Consider the following 23,147-nt stretch of genomic DNA (forward strand, 5'->3'; position numbering starts at 1 on the left):
ATGACGTTTCTGCAAGGAAGCAAATTTTTTGCTTCCTTTTTAATATTTAAGAGCAAATACTGGTCCAGTGCCATAGGAAAATACAATGTTTTATGATACAACAAAATCTATTTGACACTACTACAGCAACAACTTTAAAAGCTCAATGCAGTCCACAAATTAGGCAAGAAAACCAACCCCATATGTAAGGTTTGCATAATTTCTTTTTCCTCCTTCAATAATTACCCGAGATTTGTCAATTCATTTCCAGGTCTTTCTACTAGCATGTAGACTTTATAAGGCTTAACAACCCCAAAAGATACTGAATAGACTGAAATGCTAAACCAAAATTCTGCTAAAGTATAATTTCTTTTAAAAGATTTTAGTGTAATTGAGTACTTCATGAGCACTTTGAGTGCAGAAAAATCAATCTTTCTAATGCCTTGAAATATCTGAAAAATTAATTAAACTCTTCATTGCTGGAGAAGAACAGTATACTGATCATTGAACACTTCTGTGTTCCAGATGTTTTTAGGTCATTGTTTCTGAGAAAGTTTAGTTAAGAGTACACATTAACTCTCTTTTGCCCTTCCAGCAATTTTGAAACATCAGCTTTCATTCTCAAATAACCTATCTTTGATATCTTAGACCAGGTGAAGGCTAGTTTTTCTTTTGTAATGCATAACAAAAGCAAATCAAAGGAAAAATATCTTGAAAAGCCGTGAACTTACTATTTTAGGATGATGACCTTCATCAACAAAAAAAATTAACAATTCAGCAATACGCTGAAGCATCCTTCAGATGACAGAAACTCTTACCAAGCTACAGAAGTGAAGTTGCAGAAAGGAAGTGATGCTATATGATGCCATGATATATTTAACCACCTTGTTTAAGATGGTTATTGAAATAAGGGCCATGGACATCTGAACAAAGTAACTCCCTAAAATGGTCACTGTTTCTTATACAAGTTAAAACCAAAAAAATTAGCCTCATATATTCCAAGGCATATCAAGCTCCTGAACTACCAAACTCATTTTAAATTATGCTTTTAGAGGCAAAGAGATTCCAGTTTTTAATATAAAATTACTGATTTCAACAATTCAAGTGTTTATAAACAGAAATAAACTAAGAAAAAAAAGGCTCTTGTGTTGGATTTGCATTGCAAGGTTTTGGTAGCAGGGGGGCTGCAGGGGCAGCTTCTCTGAGTAGTTGCTAGAAGTTCCCCCATATCTGACAGAGCCCGTGCCAGCCGGCCCCAAGGCGGCCCACCACGGGGCAAGGCCGAGCCCGGATAAATATATCTGTGATAATATATTTAAGAAGGGGGGAAAAAATCTGCACGATCACAGCAGAAGAGAGAAGTGAGAGTATGTGAGAGCAACAGCTCCGCAGACACCCCCCCGGGCTGGGCAGCAGGAGGCTGGGGGGGCTCCAGGCCCTGGGGCAGAGGCTCCCCGGCAGCCCCCGGCGGGGCGGGCTGTGCCCCCAGCCCGGGGAGGCTGTGACCCGCGGGAAGCCCATGCTGGAGCAGGTTGGCTGGCAGAACCTGTGGCCCTGTGGGGGACCCACGCCGGAGCAGTCCATTCCTGAAGGCCTGCACCCTGCGGGAAGGTCCCACGCTGGAGCAGTTTGCGAAGCACTGCAACCTGTGGGAAAGACTCATGCAGAAGAAGTTCACGGAGGACTGTCTCCCATGGGAGGGCCCCAGGCTGGAGCAGGGGAAGGGTGTGAGGAGGAAGGAGCAACAGGAACGGTATGTGATGAACTGACCGTAACCCCCATTCCCTGTCCCCCTGCGCTGCTCAAGGGGAGGCAGTGGAGAAACTGGGAGTGATGTTGAACCCAGAAAGAAGGGAGACGTGGGGGGAGGTGTTGGTAAGTTTTGATTTTTATTTCTCATTATTCTACTCTGATTTGAATGGTAATAAACTGATTTCCCCAAGTTTAGTCCATTTTGCTGTGACGGTGATCTCTCCCTGCCCTTACCCCGCCATGGGCCTTTTGTTGTGTTTCTTCTCCCCTGCCCAGCTGAGGAGGGGAGTGACAGAGCGGCTGGGAGGGCACTGGGCATCCAGCCAGGGTCAAACCACCACAGCTCTATTTAGAAAGTCTGAAAAAACGCTAGGCAATAAACCCTAGGAGGGTTCAAATCTCTTAACAGCTACTATGTTGTCATTAATTTATGAAAAAAACCCAACATTCAATAACAAATTTTGAATCAGGAGGGAAGTTTGAATGTATATATATGCACAGCCATCTACCATACCCATTCTGAGAGTTTAAAACTGGCAAGACCACTTTGATCAGACCATACGTCATATTTTACTCAACAAGGAACCACTGAGGCACTTCATTTACAAGACAAATTAGAAACACTTTCAGAAGGACTTGAAAAAGTAGAGACAAACAGCATGCAGTCAAAAAATCCCTTGATACAAAATGATTGATCTTTTAGTTTCCCATCATGACTCCTAATCATGAAATTCATAGGTTGAACACAGAAACGGATGGAACTTCGCTACAGGAACTAGACTTTGCAATTTCATCTTTTCTGGGAAGCATTTAAATTGAATGTGGGACTGAGGTTTGTTTGTCCTTTTGGGTTTTTTCTTGTAGTTGTTCGTTTGTTTGGGCCCGTGACACCTCTGGCCAACAAGGAAGAGATGCAACATGTAGATGCGCTTGTCATTGAGGGGTCAACCTGACCATGGATACTATTGCACAGATTACCCATGAATGTGAAACGTACTACAATCAAGAAAGCCAAGCAGTTAAAGCCTCTCTGGTATGGAGAACAATGGCTGAAATTTAAATATGGGGAGGCCTGGCAAATTTGATTACATTACATCCCTTGCCATGCACTAGCCTTCACAATAAGCCAAGGCTGGGCTTACGTCTGTCCTCAGGCAGGGAAATTCACAGATTAATATAAAGCACACAGATGTGGCTGCAACTTGGCTAACAAAAAGTAGATTTTGCAATTTCATCTTATCCCTGAAGCATTTATATTGAATCTGGGGGTTGAGGCTTGTTTGTCCTTTCTGGGTTTTTGTTGTAGTTTTTTGTTTTGTTTTAAAGCTTCATTCTCTTCTCAGTAAGCCTAATAACATTAGTATGTGATTTTCAAGGACACCAGTTCATATGTGCTTCCTTTAGATCAAGTGAGTGTCAGTCAGTTGTTCGGGTTTGACCTCTCATGAAAGGCCAAAATGTTAAGACTTTCATGAGTGTCTAAGAACACTGTAAATATGCTGTGGTATCCAGCTAGTATGTGAAACCAGTCCAAAATGAGTTCTACTCAGGGTGACGTGTATCGTTTTTATTTTCTGAGAAACAACAGTGAATTCTATTCCAGTTTTCACTTCATAAAGCTCTCAGGCATTTTTAAGGGAAATTACTTGTAACAGGATAAGGCAGATTCAATACAAAGCTAGGTGTCTGATGACATAGTACTTTCCGCATTTCTTTTTGTATTTTGTTGTTTGTTTGGTTGTTTTTTTTTTTTTTTTTAAGTTATGGGGACACAGAGGGTGTGCTTCTTTCAATGGGTATGCTGGCTTAAAATATTTAAACACTGACTCTCATGAAGACCGTAGTATAGAAACCTACGAAAGCAAAACAAAGGCTTGACATTCTCTCTCTCGCATGCGCGCCTTGCTCTCCGTAATCTTTTTCTAATACTTATCACAAACATTTCCCTTCATTTTCATTCCAGAAACAGAGGACATACACTTCACTGGGACATTAGGCTATTCGTACTCTGAGGATCAACCAAACAATGCAAAGCTCTCCAGGCTCGGGAACTCTTGAGAGGTATCACACTGGTGCAAAACACAGCATTCAGGGCAAGGTAAATAGGCAGTCTGTCTTCTCAGTGTCGAGCTGCGTCATCTTTAGTAAAGACAGAATGAATTCTCACTGAGCAATATAGGTAAGCAGTCATTTATACCATCTGTCATTAAGTTTCACATCCTGACTTTGGGAGACAGTTTGGAAGATTTTGTTCTCCAACTTGAACACATTTCCTGTAGGAAACATGTAAAGGTTTCTTGAACGGCCTATTTACCTTGCCCTGAATGCTGTATCTTGCACCATTGTGAAACCTCTCTGAGCAGGAAAAGATGGCTTCTTGCCTAATGCTAACTGAACATGCTTAGCTTGGAAAACTATCATCAGTGCCAGGCAGAGCAGAGAAGGAGGTTTGCAGTACAAACACCAACCAGAACATTCCTGAGAAGAAAAGTAGGTAGACCCAAAGCCAAGCTTGACAGATGGCTGAAAGAAGAAGTCTCCAAGGAGTCTACAGGAGACTATATGTAATTCATGCAACCTAGCAGTCAAAATTATTAGACTGGAAACAGTGACCCACTTTGTAGGGAGTAAGTTTGTTTTCAAATCTTTTACTCTCCCATCCCACACTTTGAGAGTTCAGGTGTCTTTTTTCCTATTTAAAAGCTACTTTCTATGTTTGTGTTCTGTTAGATTTTAAATTATATCAACTGACATATACTGATATCTCCAAGTCCACTCACTCAATTGGGATATGGCCATCTCAATCTTCCATACAACTTTTAAACAGTGTCATACACTTCTCACAGAAACCGAACCTCATGTTGTAAAGTGTTGTTCCACTACGCCCTAATTAACTCCCTAATCCAAACTATTTTAATACATCTCAAATGCATGCCTGAGACCTACCAAATGAATTACTTTAGATAGAAAAATATAGGTCTATAGAAATTCTCACCTGCTCAGTAAGTAATATTGAGGTATTGCTGTACTTTTTACTGGTTTCAGATCCAAGAGTAACAAATCTTAAGAGAAAAAGAGTTAGTGAAATGCACCAAATTATGAGTTCCCAATTGTAGTGACACTCAAGGAAGATCTCATGCATGTGAAGCAGCTGAAAACAAAAGAGAAAAAAAAATTAATCAAACTAATGATTACATTATGACATAAGAAAATAACCTATCTCCCCAACTCAAAGAAAAAAAACCCAGTTATCAGTACAGGGATTGGTTTTAGGCATTAAATATTTTTGAATCATAATTGAAAATCAACACTGTGTCAAATATATGAAGTCTGAAAGGCTCAGAATTTAGACACTTTTTTTTCATCTCTTTAAAGCAATAGAAAAAACTATCTACTCTAAGCCAATTTTAAACCCATGTTCAAACTTGCAAAGACACTATACAGGATAAAAACCCAAAACATACCCTCAAATGTACTGAATTATATAGAAAATTTAATCCAAGCAGAGTTACTGATGCATTACATTCTGATTAAAGTATTTATAGTTAGCTACCAGGGAAACACATTAGTGTTAACTAGGGAAGAAAGTAGAAAGAAAATACAACCAGAAGCCATTCAGAAGCTTTCCTGTATTCTGAAACAGAAGCTCAAGGAAAAATCTTAAGTGGTAAAAATCCTTAAACATAGATTTGCTTACAAAAAGATATTCCACTAGAGGGCAAGCTAATATAGCCAGCAATCTTGTTTCTCACAAAAATCATCAACCAAGGTCAACAGTTTTCAAACGTGTGTTTTGATGCAAAGTTAGAACCCCCCACCATGTTCCAAAATACATGATGAAAAATGAAAGAGGACATAGATTTTAAAAAAAATCTTATCATGTTAGGAATTATGCTATCAATAATTTTCTCTCTTAAGAGAATAATATTCTGAAGTAGATAAAATGAACAATACAAAATGCAGCTTAATCTTCTGAAAAGCTGTATCAGCTGTTACTGATTTTTCACCATGGTCTTTTAACTCAATAGGAATCACCATGCAAAAGGCACTCAAAACTATTTTAAAGCTATTTAAGTCATGGCTGTATCTATACAAGATTTCCTTACCTGTGCACAACAGATAAACACAACTGAGATAGTCAGTAGGAAAGCAGATGAAACTATTACATCAACTGAGCGTTGAGGACCTCGACGCTGAAAATAAAGGGTATGGATATATGTGAGTGAAAACCTACCCAATCAACGGTGATATTTAGCATATCCAGTTAGAATCACACCTTGAACCTATGTTTCATCACGGCTCACAATTCGGTAATTTAAGTTCCGAACACAATATTAGATCCTAATAAAATCACTACATTTTAATACCCCTAAAGGCGTGCAAGATTAATTCAGATGCAAGGATTTAAAGGTAATTATGAGAAAGAAAATATTCACCACATGTTCAGTCAGCTCCTTCATTATATGACACAACTTTCAGCAGCATTCTCTGACATAAAGCAGATATGGCACTGGGCTTTAACCCCAAGTATTGAACCAGTACTAACAAAAGTGTTTTGGACACCAGATTGCAACAGGATATCAAAATATGATTTCACATGGTTGGTCTTTTCCATTATTTGCCTCTTTTTGACACATAAAAATTGTAGCTGTAAATCACTGTCCCATTGTGGTAGGTGCAATAATATAATTCTCTCACCCAGGAGGAGGAGGAGGAAAACACGCTTGTCTTGAAAGGTACAACCACACTGTTTTCAGACATTTTTTTCTTGCTTACTGGTACAATGAAATATTTCTACCCACTGAGCTTTCTCCCCTCTTTATTTTTAAAGAACTATATGTCCTGTGCTGCACTGAAGCATGTACAAGTTGTAACAGACATTCATTGCTCAACTTTGTTCTCTAAACATAGTACTAACTATACAAATGCGACAAGCATGGTGGGAGGTGTACATAGGCAAGATACAACCTTAAAATTTGGAGAACGAGACAGGAAGTTTAAATGTTGGGGCGGGGGGGAGAAGTACAAATTACTACTGCAGGTACACACGCACTGCTTCTATATTGAGTCAGAGAGTTTTGCCTCTGCTAGACTTGAGATGTGTATATACCCCAGCCCACATCTTCCCAGGTGGACATATATACAGACAGGTAACATGCAAGTGTATTCTGGACAGATGCTATGGCAGTATATGCCAGCAGCACCGCTGCAAGAAGGCAGCCCTGCTGCTTAGCTGCTTGTCTCCATTCCTTTCCTTGTGCTTGCACAGGCATTACAGATGTGCCCAGTGAACCAAGTAAAGCAACAGATAGAGGTGAAAATTAGTGTTCTTGACTGGTATTTTTCAGTTGGGTTAGCTCTCTACGCCCCTGCCTCTGACCACTGATTGCTTTTTTTCTTAGTCACATAACTATACAAGTGTTTCTGGTGGCATAAGAAAGAGTGGAATATATAAGATGTGGTTGTGACAAAAGAAGGCAACACTCTCTCTGCAACAATGCTACCATATGCAGTCTTTAAAGCATCAAAACTACATTCTATTGTCCAAGTGATGTTATCCTCCTTTTCTCCCAGCCAGCAACACATTACAGACTACAAGGAAAAAGGAGTCTCTCAAATGTAAAATGTAAAGGGTACCTCTTTTTCACAGCCGCCCCAACAGATACTTCCATAACACAAGGGGTGTTGTCAATTAATTGCCTCAATTCCTCTTAAAATGATGCACTTTCAAATTTAGTATTGTGCTTTACATTAAAAATTTTGCCTGTTTATAGTTCCTGCTTTCCACGTTCTCCAGTTTCTACACCGTAACTGCTTTACGTTTTCATAATCCTTTACCTACTTCTAAAAATTATTGATAGCAAATTTCATCTAACCTTTCTTAACTGCTGTTGGAAAGCATAGATGGAAATAAGGGGATTACCACCACTAGCAAGAGATTCTTAGTTGCTGTTGACCAAAAAAATGCTGCTATAGAAACCAAATAGGGAAAATAATTCAACTTCATCTGAGTTGAATTACCTAATGTAGGGAGAAAAACGGACTAAAACTTGGGGTGGGGGGTGGGGACAAACAAAAAACACCAAACCCTGAGTTAGAGAACATGTATCCCTTTACAAAGAATCATCAAAATGCTCTGGCTTGGAGAGATCATTAGAGAGATATAAAGAGATTACTCAAATGTGAGCTGAACATACAATAGAGGGATCAGAATGTCTTACAGATAATACTTGGGCATAATTTCTGGCTTCAACTGGCACATAAACACAGCACAAACACGCATATAAACTGTCTTGCTTTATAGATACCTTCTGTGTTAATGACACTAAGTGCTGGGTATTTTACAATAAGGTATCATCTGTGTTATACTAAAAGTCACTATTTTTACCCAACATATTCACCTGAGAGACTTTTCTGCTAGCATTAGTAACATAAGACTCCAACTCTGAAACACACTCATACTTTACTCCAAGGTAAAAACTAGGCATTTACTTTCTTACAATCCGGCTGCCTGCAGACACTGCTGGCTCAGAGTCACTAAAATGAAGCATATACGGCATGTGCACCAACAGCAGTAAGTGCACAGGAGGAAAAATTGAGACTAGGATACCAACCTTCCATCAAGAGCCTATAAGTTATTTTAAAGTGTTAGCAAAAATATACATTATTTTACCTTTAGATAGGACCTGAGAGAAAGCCACATTTTTATATTTTGTACTTTCTTCAAGCGGAAGTGAGGAACCTCGGATTTTCTTGCCCTTCTGGCAGATGTTAGGTGACCAAAAAGTTTGGCAAAAAGTAGCCTCTGTAGAGAAAAAAAAAATGCTTTAACTGTTAATTGATTTTCAAGGACACTAAAAAGACAATCGAGAAAAGGCTTCACTTAAAACTGAAATATGTTAATACAGTGCAGAAATACGAGTAGCATGTTACTGAAAAGAGGAGATACACTAAAAAGTTTTAAAAGTCTTCATAGTCAAATGATAAACAAAATTTAGCTACACTTTGAGTTCCTTTCTTTAAATTTCAGACAACAGATCAACTATGCTTTTAAAATTTGGGAGAAAATCAAACCTGCCAATCATTTGCATTAGAGAGTGCCTGTATCACAGAAGGTCATTCCAACAGAAATGATTATTAGAAGCAGGTTAATACTATTCTACTGTACTAAATCGCCTAGTTTGGCTATAATTTGAGAAAAGAAAGTTTAAAAATTTTTGGTTTGTAGACTAGTAAGTATCTATACTCTGCTGACAGTAAGGGATATTGATATTCTTTTAAAAGTTTAAATTGCAATAACAAACAATAAATTAACAAGTATCTTACTTCAATAGCAGCTCTGGCTGACTCCAGCCATGGGACCGATCTGCTAGCAAAGCAGGCAGGGCCCTTGGCTAGGCTCTGGACTGAACTGTTTTGAATTAAATTGAAGGTTTTGAATGAAACAGACTGATAGAACAAATTAGACATTTATAGAGTTCTTTTATTGAAACACCTTCTTCTCGGACGTGACTAAGAGCCAGGTTAATGCACTGAGCCAGAAATCTGAAAGAAAATATTGAAGTTTTCCCTCAGAAATGCTCTCCAAGAAAAGAGGTTATCTACAGAGACTGTACAGACTTCAGTCCATTGCAACTGAGTCATCTCCTAAACTGTAAGCTCTTTGAAGTACTTGTCATCATTGATCTATGAATCGTAGTCCGCTGAAGAAAACAAGTTTAAAATAGCCACAAAGTCAAAAAAACACAAACAGTAAACCTTGTTTTGCTTTGGGTGAAACCTCTTGGCTTGCTGTTCATACCTGTTTATACGTCCTCTCAGCTACACACAGCAGAAAAAAGAAAATCCACACTAGAGAGACACGGACCACAAAACTTATAACCACCATTGAGAGAACCAGAATATCTCCATTTGATCCAAATGCAGTCATACAAAGTTCAGTGGCAGAATGTGTAGCTAGTTGTTCCAAGTCTTTAGCTTGGGAAAGTCGAAAGACAAATGGCATTAAACCCAAGATTAAAGATATGATGTTTCCAAAAATCTGATAACCAATTCCTGGTATATAGCTGTTCACCTAAAAACAAAATAAAACCAGGGATATTTTAAATTTTGGAATTAATTTTGAATTAAGTCAATAAATTATTAATGTTCCTGTCTTACCATCACAAAGAACACTTTATAACCTGCTAAGTTATATGAAAACTTGAACTAAGCATCTTCACAATTTACTATTAAGGAAAACGAACTCCTCAACGAGAACTTAATGCACAGGAACTAAATATGACAAATCACATTTAAAAACCCAACAATATAACACTGCAGTTAAAAGACTCCAGTGCATGTTCTTGTATTAAAAATTCATTCAACACTGAATTAACAAAGTGTACCAATCAGACTGTGTTGCTTACATCCTGTATGTTGCGCCTATTTGTGTTTTGCTTTTTGGTTATATGTTTTTTAAAGGAATCAAAGCATTCACAGTTCAGACAGGACTGGAGTTCTACTGTCCTGGATATGGCTTTGTCAAGTTTACTTCTGCTGTGGATTGCACCCAAAACTGTATCACCTCATGAGTCAGGTACAGAGACCTGAACCAAGTTTGTGAATACACTGCTTTTTAACAAGTTGGAGACAGTAAGTATCAACTTGTCAGAATTAGTGATAGTTTTCTTCAACTATGCTAGGATTTTATGTTCAACTCTACAAAATGCCTATGTTGTCGGTATTGAAAAAAAGTATTACATCAATTAAATGCTTTTCCAACCATTTCCTGAAGAGGAGTACTAGGAAAAAGAAGGGAGGACTAGTGAGACATCCCACTCATCGTCTTAGATATTTTTTTCCTAAATAGGAAAGCTTTCTTTTCCAGTCTTAATATTAGGATTCAAATGCTCAGATCTGTATATTCCTAACCTAACACACTGGTTGTTCATCAAAATCAAGGAGATAAGTAAGAATATTCACAGCATACATCACTTTGGAACAATAAAACAGAGGTTGGCTATGTTAGCAAGTACCTAACAATGCAAACACATTTTATTGCCGCAACACTTAAGATTTGGTAGCTCTTTTATCTATTAGTAACAAGTAAATCAGAGTGATGTAAGCCATGGACCAACAATGTCAGTAACATGCTTTAAAAAAAAAAAACACCAAAAAACAAACAGAAAAAGCAGTCCCAAACCCCAAACTAACATACAAATCCCTACATATAATAAGCTTATTTTTGGTAGTTCTTAGACTCCTAAATAAAATATTTGCATAAAGTAAAAAGAATACTCACTCTGTTCATTATCATACCACTGATTTCGAGCACAGACATATCTGCTTTCTTGCAGTCATTACCCTCCCATACAATTGCACTTATTTTTTCTAGTCCTGGATTCAAACTGTGGATCCAAGGCAAATGACTCTGGGGAAGGCAAGGAATACATTCCATTGGAGATAAAAATCTATTGCCATTTCAGCAATATGCTGACAAAAACCCACACTTGACTAACACAAATATTGTTATACAGCATTTACTTCTACTATATGTTAACCACATTCCTCAAAATCATCCAATTCTTTTCCAAGGAACAGCTCTGAGTACAGAGATCTCTCCTTCCCCATACTTCATTTTCTAAGAAGTGTCGACATTGTGGTTGAGGATTAATTGGCTTCTTTTTTGCTCAAACATATCAAAGAAGAGTGATACACAAAAACAAAAAAGTACTTACAAGCCATCTTTAATTTTATTATATGTTTAATGGAGTATTTTACTTTTCTATTATTATTCTTTCCATAACATTCTGAAAAGTCCTCTTCTCACCGTAAGCCTAAGACCAACTTTTTTTTTTTATTTGATTTTAATGATATTTGTGTACTTCACAATCCTTGTGATGGATAAAGCCCCCGCTATGCTAACTGTATCTGGCAAGACTCAGTGAGCGGTAGGAGTCTCAATAGATGCTGCTCCAAAAGCCAAGCAATCCCAGCCTAATCTACTGAATGCACTTATGGCTGAGGCACCTTTACTCTAAACAGAGCACCAAGTGAGAACTGAAGGATCTGGAAAAATGCTGAGACAGGTTCTGCTGCGGCCAATTCTTGACTTCCTTCATCCCTGTCTCACTCCTCCTCGATTCAGGTGATTAAAATTGCTCTCAACTCTGCCTGGTCACCTAGCACTACATGCATCAAACCACAGGGGGTAGGGCACAATATTATTTTTAAAATCTAATTTATCACTGATTAAAACTAAAGCTTTTTATTTTATTATTTACCTTATCAGTATTTTTCTGAATTCTATGTGTTTTGCTAAGTATTCAATTTTTTCTTCTCCCCCCCCCTCCCCACTGGATGAAAAACATCGATTTATATTATTAAAACAACACAAATATCAGTTGCAGGACTTTTTTAGTCATAGATTTCCAAGGTCTCCCTCTAGAGAGAGTGTCAACACCAGGAGCTGAAACTCAGAAATTCACAATCTATAACCTATCTATAACAGAAAAAACACTCAACTACAGAAAAACAAAGTCAGTGCATATACTGCAATTCAACTCCCTATTGAAAGGCTTCCATTTCTGTGTTTACATGCAATGTAAGCAAGAAGAAATAAAAATAAAAAAGCAAAGACCATGTGAAATCCAAATTGCTATCACTTTTGGGTTTGTTGTTGTGTTTGGTTTTTTATTTTTGGGAGGAGGGGGTGTTTTTTAAAATCAACAAATACATAATTTTCAATTCTGGTTATGAATGAAAAACCTAATTTTGAAATTCTTTTCCTCAGCTAGTATTAACACCATCTCTTCAATGGCATTCCTCATACTGATGGTGCACTACCAACACATATGATGTGTGTACCCAGAATAATGTTTCACATTCTCAATCTGTGTACTTAAATGGTTCAAATTAACAATGCAATTAACATGCAATATAAAGATAAGACTTGTACTACAAATATAACTGGCACTGTGACATCTGAATGGATTTTATCAAAGTATTAACAATGAATGGATTCTGTCCAATGTCAACCTAAGGCAGCCTGCAACTGAAGTGCTGCACAACAAACACTAAAATTTTCATAAATTACTGCCTGTATGTTGCTACGGAATAGCATTAAGTAGTGAAATAAAATTATTAGTTTTAAGGTAAAAACAAAAATATTATATCTAAATAAAATTTAGACATATATAATACACATGTAACAATTCATATCCATATATATAACATTAGATACCATGTATGTTATCTTTCTGCTATTCTGTAAGCTATTTCAGTATATTGTCATATCCTTTTCATTTGACAAATGACTGAGTAGCAGAAATCAAATTTTACTTGTTTTAATTCTATCAAATCACTTTGGCTTTCTTACTTTCATTTAATATACGGTTCTTTCTCCCAGACCTTCTTATGTATGATAAAGCTGATAATACTGAATTTGTGTGTAGTGTAAAAAAAATCAAAAATGGTGGATACCAACCTGATGAAATGGGTCATCTCTGTATTCTTTCTTCACACATGGATTCACTTGAGGGCTTTCTACATCTGTCTCGCTGGTACAGGAAGAGTGGCACTCCGCACGGTGTAAGAGGTCCTCCCACAGCACATCTTCAGTTTCTGATTCTGGTCTCGCACTCTCAGAATCTTGTCTGGAGCTTGAACATCGAGAACTGCAGCTAGTACCTGATTTAGGTGTGTCCTGAAATTAAAATATGCACTGGAATTAATGCAGCTTTTTTAATTCTACATTGTTTCTTGACAGAACAGATATAAACTTCAAATTAGTGAATCCCTGTTTATCTGCTTTTTATGTTCCAATCCATTATATTTCTCATCTGAAAGAACTACATGTTTATCAAGGAATGTCTAAAAGGCCATAGGTTTTTAGACAAAACAAGTTCAAAGTTACACTTTAAAAGTACAAACAAGTTAATAGGCCATGGCCATGGTCTCTGGTTAGTCAGGGAGAGGGTCACAAAGAACTTTAATGGCAATTATCAAGCCACAGACTCCAACTGTGTCTCAAACTTCTGATTTTATAAGCTACAAGTTAAGCATCTTTCGAAACACTTTACAGCTTCAATACTTCAGTGAAAATATGAAAGACAAGCAAGGCTATACACTAGACTAAGATTGTAATACAGAAATGTGTCGGAGTGAAAAAAAGCATCGTTCACAAAGTATTTTAATTCAACATTTTAATTTTCTCTCTCTATCTGTTTGAACCGAAGTACTTTAGCTACTTATTAACTTCCCCATGTAGTCAGGAATTCTTCCTCTAGAAAGGGCAAGGCCCTGGAGGAAGGGACACATATTTCTAGTCATTCAATACCTGAAGCACACAAATAGCCTTTCAAGCATGCAGTGTGGACACAAATTAACTAGTTTTGAAAAAAAAGTTTGATGTGTTCCAGGACATTTCTAAATGTAAGAGCCTGTAATAAAAGAGGAACTGAATCTCAAAGTCCCCTACAAATCACATCCCCCCACTGTTACTACTAACATACCTTCTCAAAGACAAAGAGAGCGCCCACCTGTTTGAAGAGTTAGGCAGCAGGCATTGAGAAGAAAAATAACAAAGAGCATACATAGCTAATGCTAAGTGTATGTGTAATCTACACAGTCATTCATGAAATTTTCATTATTTCCAAAAAACTTTGAGAAACAACCATGCCTTATTATGTTCAATTTTTACTTTTACCTTAGAAAGATAGATAGAAAGATAGATAGATATTAAGTTTGGGACATTCAAATCTCCCCATGCATACATATGAAACAATCTAACATCTTCAGAACAAGAATGCAGAGCTTTAAACTACTTTCTACAGTAAGCAGAATCCAAATCCTGCAAGATAGGTAGGTAGTCTTAAAAGCAGTACCATCCTACTCATCACCATCCTCTGGCAATTTTCCCTCTTCACACAAAATTTCTTTCTTTCTACTAGTTTCTCTTGAGAATATACACAATTTTTTTACACTTAAAAAAAACAAAAATAAAAATCAAGCAATGTTTCAGGAGACCTACTAATTTAATATGATTTGTAATGCATTATTATCTGAAGACATACTCTTTGTTCTTCCTGAAAATTATGCCTAATGTATTTCATGTAAGCAATTTTGTAAAGAAATATTTAGAAAAAAATTGGTCTGAACACCTTCCCTTTCTTTTACAAAGTAAGGGATAATATCAATGCAGAAAGAGTCTGAACTATTTTCTTTTTCTTAAAAAAAATAAATAGTATTTATAGAAGGTAGTCACTACTGGGTACCATTGAGTCCTGAAGTTAATAAAGTAAGAATGTTCAAAAAGCTTGCTCAAACAACAATTAAGTTGACAAGGAAACATGAAGATAAAAGAAAACGTACGACAGAAGTTGAGAGTATATCCACTGACTTCACTATTATTTTTGTTTTAAATACAAAGAAAGCTTTCACAGATTTGAAAACTATTGTTTCATTTCCTTTGTAATCATGTGGGGGAGGCGAGTTGGTAACAACAAAGAAAGGCTTCCTCTTTCATGGCATCAGTCAGATAAGCAAACGGGGAGCAAGTGTAAAATATTACTGCCAAAGCTACACACAGAGCAAATTTAGTCTCTTCAGTTTCTGAAGCTATCTAAACACAGTCTTCCCTAGCTCTGAAGCATTCTATGCAAGAGAAAATGTATTTAAGCTGAAAAAAAATTGACTGTAATGTCTTTCTGCTTCCTCTTGTCAAGCACTACCAGCTGCACAAGTCAAAAGACATCTTCTGTAATATGAAGCAGAGGGTTCCAAGTATTGACCTGTTCACTTCTCCTAAACTAAACATGCATAAGGCATTAAACACTCAAATCAGTTAGCCTTCTGGATCTTTTTAACCAAAGCCTGTGAGAAATAAAGGAATAGAAGATTATCTAACAATGTTCTTATGCAAAAGCATCAACTTCAAGTCTTTGCAATTGTTAATCAGAGAAAGCAATATCAGAACCCTTCTAAGGAGTTGCTTCTTATATCAAGTAGAAAGTTTACTCACAAGGCTCTGATTATTAAACTCATCTGTAAGTGGACTTTTGTCAGAACTGAAATTACACTCTTTTCTCAGTGCTTGTGAAAAAACGGCAATACAGCCGTTAACACATATATATATAGAACTTTTTTAAGTTGCATATCATTAGCAAAAGAGCAGCACAATTTCTTTACAATGATAAATAAATTAATGAAAACACAGTAACATATCCCTTTCTCTTTCAATATCTGAGGGATGATTAAGGACTCTGGTAACATGAAATCTATAAATTCCCATCTTCTAAGCTATGATATCATCAAGTCTCTTGATTTCAGTATTTTTAGGCATTAACAAATCTGTTGAGATTTCATGAAAATATTTTAAATGATTGTTTCAATAAACATAAGAGAATGAAAACTCAGAGGTAGCATCAATTAGACTTCTCCACAAGAAGGCTAGGGAATCCAAAATATTAACTAAATGGAGAGAAACACCAGAGGAGATAACTGGTGTCAAAAGGCAGCCACAGAGTTGGCCATAACCTGATGCAACATCTACGGAAAATATTTTAGGCTCCTTACAAAAAACTGAGAAGTATGACGAAGCTCAAACCAGCTAAATAAGAAACTCTTAATTTCAAAACGCTGTCATTAAGAAAACAAACACTGTCCCCACTAGCATGACTTCCAATTAACAGATTCCTAAAATCCACTATAAGAGAAAAAGGGTTTAAGGAAAAATTTATCTATTCAATAAGAAACCAAGATGTTTTAACAATTTACAGAAAAGCAGCAATGGAAAAGAACATACCTCCAGAGGACAGTGCTTCTTATAATGGTGAGATTTCCTGTTTCGAAGTGTACAATCACTGGAAGTGCGTTCTACATTGCGACGTAAAGAATATCCAGTTTCAGGCCCTTCCTCACTAGAAACTTCATCTGATAAATTTGTCACAGTCCTGTGAGTATCCTAGTGCAAGAAATACAGTATTAGTAAGACATACACTCATGCTTACGAGGCCTTGTTCTCAACTCAATTTTCTTGCTGCAACATTATCATCTATGCTCATTTAAGTCAGATATTAACGCATTTCCAATTGTCAAAATCAAGTGGTACAGCACAGATCATAAAATAGATATTGTAATATCAAAATAGACATTTCTCACATGATGAAGGGCTAATTCATACTACACTAAAGAACAGTTCTGACATTCTTACTTTAAATGTAATTTTGTTTAAATCTAACCTACCAAGAAAGTCTTAGAGGCAATATATCCAGAATACTTGGGAAAAAAATAACTCAAAACCCAACGAACCAAAACCAAAGCCACCACCAAAACTGAGACAGCAGGCACTATAGCATTGAATTATCAACATATACAGTACAATTGCTTTGTCCTCCAACAATAAAGTGCTACAGATGGCATGTAGAATACTGAGATCATTAATATATTCTGCTTTCCGTTTCCCTGATTTTAAACTAAAGTTAAAGTAGCCCTTACAGTAACAGAAAGAAAAAAGTGCAGCAAAGGATCATTCAGCTGTCAAAAACTTTTTTTGTAGATTCTCATTTGTTATGAGATCACCAGACAGGATGCTGTAATGTTTCCTTTGGAGTCTTTCTGTCATCAATGAAATGCTAGAAGGACAAAAATAGCAAAGCTGTTTTCCATTAATACAACAAAACCTTTTGCCCCTCTGTAACTCAGACATCATTCTCCCTTCCACAATTGAACTCTCTTTTCTGAGGTGCTTCAAGGTCAGGTCATTTCACTTTTGCAACAGTTGAGTTGCATAGAGAAAGAGGGACAGGCAGAATAGTTTGGGGTGTCTTATTTACTGACTTTTGCAGTGGCACTGAAATGTATTGATCGCCTTTGGGGGAAGAGATGAGCCTATTCTAGCCTCTGCCAATTTCTCTTTAATGTGGGTGTGTACTCACCGAGCAAGCTAAACACAGACAACCTCATCCATTCTATCAAAAACATTTAAAACTCTTTAAAATTACTTTTTCTTAAAAATGCTTGATTTGTTGCTTTCATCAAGAATGCAAAATGCTTGGAATTGCTAAAGATAGCTGAACCACTGCTGAGAAAGCACCTCCTGCAGAGCAACAGAGATTTTGCCTTGAGATGAACCCTCATCACCTTCATTCTGACTTAATCACATGGATCTTTAAGGGGTTGTTAAATAATTTAGCTAAAATCCACAAAGGATATCTTTCCTTTATAAAAATGTATACTTGCAGACTTCCAGTAAATAACCCTTCCCTTTGATACTATCATGGAAAATCCCTTTCTATGATTACTGATGGCAAATACTAGCGAGACAGAATCAAGTATAAGAGCTGTAATAGCAGTCAATATATGTTCAAAAGCCAATGATAAAAGAGCCAGCAAAAACATTTTGGAAAAGCTATTCCATAGAACAGTAAGATGAAAACAGAATACCCAGGAGATAATCAGACGCAGCCAAATTAAAAGTTCTGCTTTCTTTCATGAACACTTCCTATGCTTCCACCTCATCCTTATTCCTCACTATAGAATCCTGCCTACTTTGCTGAGAGGGAAATCGTGCTTCTACATCTTCTCCAGAGACCAATCAAAAAAAAAGGGAAAGGAAAATGATTCACAGGGAAGTGCTCAGAGTGACCTCAAAATTACACTGTCAGTAATCCAAAATTTGTTCCATTTCAGCATAGAGACAGCCTGTGCCCAAAGTATCACTGAGAGGGGAAAAGGTACAGCGTGTTTAGCTGTCTGGAAAACCCCACAGATACAAGATAGCACACAAATTTGTGCATTGAAATACAAAATGGCAAAGAATGTTTAGATGTCAGTAAGGATCCTCCTACAAGAAAAAGGAAAGGCTAGGAATATGAGGACGAAATTAAAAGACTTGACATAATTTTTGGCCCCAGGACCCCAAGCCAAAGCTTCATTTAAAAAACATTTTTAGGTAGGCAAGAATGCTTGAAAAGCAGCATAAAATTATACCTCACATATCAAATTAACAACCCTGCTCTGAAAGCAAGGAAGCACACTTACTTTGTGATGACTGTAATTGCTGAAGGCATCTCTCACTGCTGCAGTGCTCCACCCTGACTCTTCTGGCTTAATCACTTCACACCGACGTTCCTGGGCCTGCACACATTCTTCACTGCTTTTACCTGTCTTTTTCCCATCAAGGGACACGTAGCCATTATCAGTCTCAGTGGATTTATCTATTGAGTTTTTTGCTTTCTTAGATCTGTATTTGAAACAAATATATGGACTAAATTGATGAGCCTCTCAAATTCTTCCCCCCAGTCTAAATCCTGCTTATCCCTCTCTCAATCCATGTTTTAGTTTTATTACTAAGATGACCACAAACTATGAGTATTTTCATTTGATACAGTATTTGTAACTATTCCATCTTCTAAATAACACCCATTATCCTTTCCTAAAATTGTTACAAAAGAAACTGACCGTGTCTGGAAGAAAGTTACATCGTTAGCTACTGAAAGAAAAGGAAACCTATGTTTTAAAACTAAAACTTTACAGCTACTTTGGCAATAGAAGAAACACAAGCCTCAAATTTAAATGAGAAACTTCTGTATTCTACCATAACAAAAAAAGAGGTATGCCAGAAGATTCTTTAAGTGTTATTAATTCAAAGGAAGTATGCCACCTCCTGAAGCTGCAAACATGCTGTTTAGTATGCTGTACACTGATATTTTTTTGCTGTCATTTTAAAATACACTCTGCTTATTGACCACTCTGCTAAATAGAACGTGATTTACTTTATTATCCAATAGCACCCCTAGCAATATATTTTGAATTACCTTACAAATACACTAATTAAGCCTGTCATCAAATCACAAAATAAGTTTACGAACGAAGCTTCAGTATTATTACTAATTATCACTAAGACTTAATATTGATGAACAGTCTTCCGTAACAGTCTCTAGATGTCAAGGCCCTTATCCAGTCAATAGATGTAGCAGCAAGAATATCTAATGCCAGAAAAAGGCTCTTTCAAAGCAAACATTTGGAAGATTACACTTCCAAATTAGAAAGTGCAATTGATGAAGGAATGAAAAGAAATGGCAGCTTGCTACTTTATCCATAGAGACTACTTCAAGCCTACACTTAAGTTTTCTGTATTCTCAAAGTAAATAACATGGGGGGGGGGGGGGGGGGGAGGGGGGGATCAGAAAAGCAATGAATATCTTGTGTTTATTATATTTTGTTTATTAAGATTCCCAGAACACTGGCGGTGGGGGGGCAGGGTGGGTAAGTGTTATGAATCAAGTTTCCAGGTTTGTTTTTTTATTTTTAATAAAAGTAGAACACTGGACATATTTCATAAAACTATCAAGAATCTGTTCAACTGGTCTTGTGCTCCTAATGGGGGAATATGCACTGCCTTTCTCTTTAAGGAGTAAGGTATTCTGTGAGAGCTTGGATTACACAGCAGAGGATTAAATTCCTCTTTAATATGTACATTGAACAAATCAGGAGAATTGGAATAGTCGCCTCACATTCCTCCCAAGATAAGGTATCCCACATATATAGTGGAGACCTGAACACAAAAAATGGCTAGGTTGTGCTGCATGAAATGGAAAAATCCAAAAAGGAACAATTCATCTGTTGAAATGCAGACAAAATAATGAAGAGAAGAGACAATGTTACTAAAATATTTCATCCTCCTTTTCCATCTTTATTTTCACTCCACCTTCTCTCAGTCCTTCCTGGAAAAAAGCTAACAGCATTTAAAAAAACAAAACAAAACAAAACCCACAAAGTAACTGCTGCTCTAATTGTCTTGTAAGAAGCTACAGAACTCAACTACTATTCCCTGACCTATTCCCAAAATTCTTAGCTGACTTTATTTCTATATGAGCACAAAACTGGCAGAAACATTTTATGCAATTATGTATTTGCATGAATTATTTTTTATTATAAGCTTACAAAGGTAAAGTGATAGCAAGATGCTTTAGCACTTGTTTTGCAGTGAAGCAGTTAGTAAGCCCCCTGTTTGTAGATTACCAACATGCTAGATCACAGAGGTTTTTTAGTTTTCTAGGACCATTAAGAAGATCATTAAAACATTACTGAGGCTTTGGACAAAAATGTCAAACTATCAACACTAAAATTGTTAGACCTTCATTTCTGTGCCATTTCATAATGTTGTTATTTAACTAAGTTAATGAAGATAAGACAACTGAAGAAAGAGAAAGCTTATTTTGCCATTTCACTACTGCAATAAAGCAAGTACCAAACTTTCAGTGGCAACTCATTGTAAAATAGTTTCAGTAAGTTCAGTTGTGAGCACTAATGAACTAGTACTACTATTATCTGCAATAAGCAGGAACCACAGAGGCCAATTTTTAATGCTTTAATATACTGTTGGCACTTTTAAAAAAATCTTTTTTTAACAATGAAAAAGAGAACGCAGTTCTCATCACATATATACATACACACACACACATCTAGTCAGAGAGACTTACTCTGCAAGTTACTAAGCTTTATGAGCGAAGCAACAGGACAACTCTTCCAAGTTTGATTTGAGAAGCTTTTACACATTTCACATGAAACTTGCAAGCTACTAGGAAGAAATAGCCTCAAACACTTGAGTAGGAACAGGTAAGAGAAGAAAAGAACATATGTATGTATGTACGTATAATTTGTTCAGATAGGACTTCACTACTCAAGCAATATTGAAGTGTAAAAACTGCAAAACAAACACTAGTATGATTACCAATTAAGGCTCATTTTGGAAAACAGGTAACTTAACTGAGGTCTTTCATTTGTTTTTAATGTAGAAATCAGTTATTTTTTGTAAGAATCCCAAAATTTAAATGTAAGCCTCAAGCCAGAAAAGCATAAGTTTGGGCTTAAATTTAGGCTTTCGTGCACTACACCATGATAAAAGAAAAAAGAAGAAGAATAAACATGAACAACATTTCCCTAGATGACAGAGATGTATAGTTTCCTAGAATCACTATATATATATATACACACACACACACACATAATTAATCCACTTTTAAAGTTTCATGCTTTAGAATTAGAACTATTTAAGAGCAAGACAGGACAACACCATGAATAAATCCAAGGTCTTAAAAAGCTCAAACAAATGCAAAAGATAAGTCAGGAATAACGTTCAATCTTATCCATGCATTAGCCAAGGAAAATACTAAGGAAGATTTAAATCAAGTTTCTGCAAGACTATATTTTCACTGTCAAGTATTCTATTCTCACGTATTTTCATTGGGGTTGGTCAAAACAATCTTCCCCCTCTTCATACTGCAAAACTTTTAAAGAAGTTACAATTGTGAGATTTCCATTATTGGAGTAAGGACACACACACAGAGCAAAGTCCAAAATTAGTACTAAATTCTGTATAAATTACCTATTGGGATATTGCCCTCCTTTCCAGTGAAATTAATAATTAGTATTTTTAAAATTGTCTCTGTGCTGGATTAAAGTTTAGAATTATATTTTATTAGTCAGACTGAGTTCTTCCATTCAAAAGGATATTTATCGAAAACACAGTTCCAGATTACCAATGACCCCAGCGTAGGCAAATGGTCTAGGTACACAGGGTCCTGCCCGGAAGCAAAGAACATAATTTCTGAGGTTAATTTTGAAACCATGAATTTAAGACCTGTATTTAAGACTCCAGAAAATGGTATCTCAAAGCTTAATATATGCGGGAAAACTGCTGTAAATAAATACTAACAAGACATTCTAATGTACTTATCTAAAGACCTTCAAAATATGTTTTAAAAGACAGGTCGGATGTCACCATACAGCTTCCTTGCACTGAGTTTTCATAAGATTTTCTCCAGCAACATCACTAAGTAAAGTAGTCAGTGCTCCTGCTTACTCATTTCAAGCCCCACTCTGCCATCCCACTGTGCTGACAAAACTGTTTGCATTACCATGAAAAAAATTACATGAAGAAACTGATCTGCATGATCTCCTGGGAATAAAAAGGTTATTTTTCAGCTGGACAAGTTCCTGATATTGTTTGTACAGCTCCAGACATACAAACAACTGTGCCTCTGCAATTGAGGACGTAACAAAATGACTAAGGGCTACTTACAGCATTCTCAGTCACTCTGTGCTCTTTATCCTTTGATGATACTGTATATACTAAGTAGTAATCATAAGGCTTAACATCTATATATATATACACTATCTCATTAAATGGTTTAAACAAGTCCTTAGAGCAAGTCCCACACAGCCCTTCTCAACAGAAAACACCCTAAGCCCAATACAAGGGAAGGGAAGGAAAAAAAAATGATCTTCCAACACTACTTATTGCAGATCAGTACCCTCAATGAATGGAAAACATTCAAAAATTTACAAGATTACATACCAAACATACCAGAAAGTAATGCATACAGACGCAAAGAACAGCAGTGGTATCTACTGCTATGTCTTACAGTTTG

At 36.6% G+C, this 23,147-nt stretch overlaps 1 protein-coding gene across 5 annotated transcripts in view; it reads right to left on the bottom strand.

Moving 5' to 3' along the window:
* The window catches only part of PHTF2 (putative homeodomain transcription factor 2), a 73,740-nt gene that overhangs the window by 8,040 nt on the left and 42,553 nt on the right, over window positions 1–23,147 (bottom strand). For all 5 annotated transcript variants that reach the window (XM_080391950.1, XM_080391946.1, XM_080391947.1 and 2 more), the window contains 8 exons: window positions 18,754–18,955; window positions 16,517–16,675; window positions 13,199–13,417; window positions 11,015–11,143; window positions 9,533–9,805; window positions 8,405–8,536; window positions 5,838–5,924; window positions 4,727–4,882 (listed from right to left, as the gene is read on the bottom strand). In XM_080391950.1, coding sequence (XP_080248076.1) covers window positions 4,727–4,882; window positions 5,838–5,924; window positions 8,405–8,536; window positions 9,533–9,805; window positions 11,015–11,143; window positions 13,199–13,417; window positions 16,517–16,675; window positions 18,754–18,955 — 1,357 coding nt within the window. The remainder of the gene's footprint in view (window positions 1–4,726; window positions 4,883–5,837; window positions 5,925–8,404; window positions 8,537–9,532; window positions 9,806–11,014; window positions 11,144–13,198; window positions 13,418–16,516; window positions 16,676–18,753; window positions 18,956–23,147) is intronic.

Source organism: Falco punctatus (assembly GCF_963210335.1).
Source record: "Falco punctatus genome assembly, chromosome: 6".
Taxonomy (NCBI): Eukaryota; Metazoa; Chordata; class Aves; order Falconiformes; family Falconidae; genus Falco; species Falco punctatus.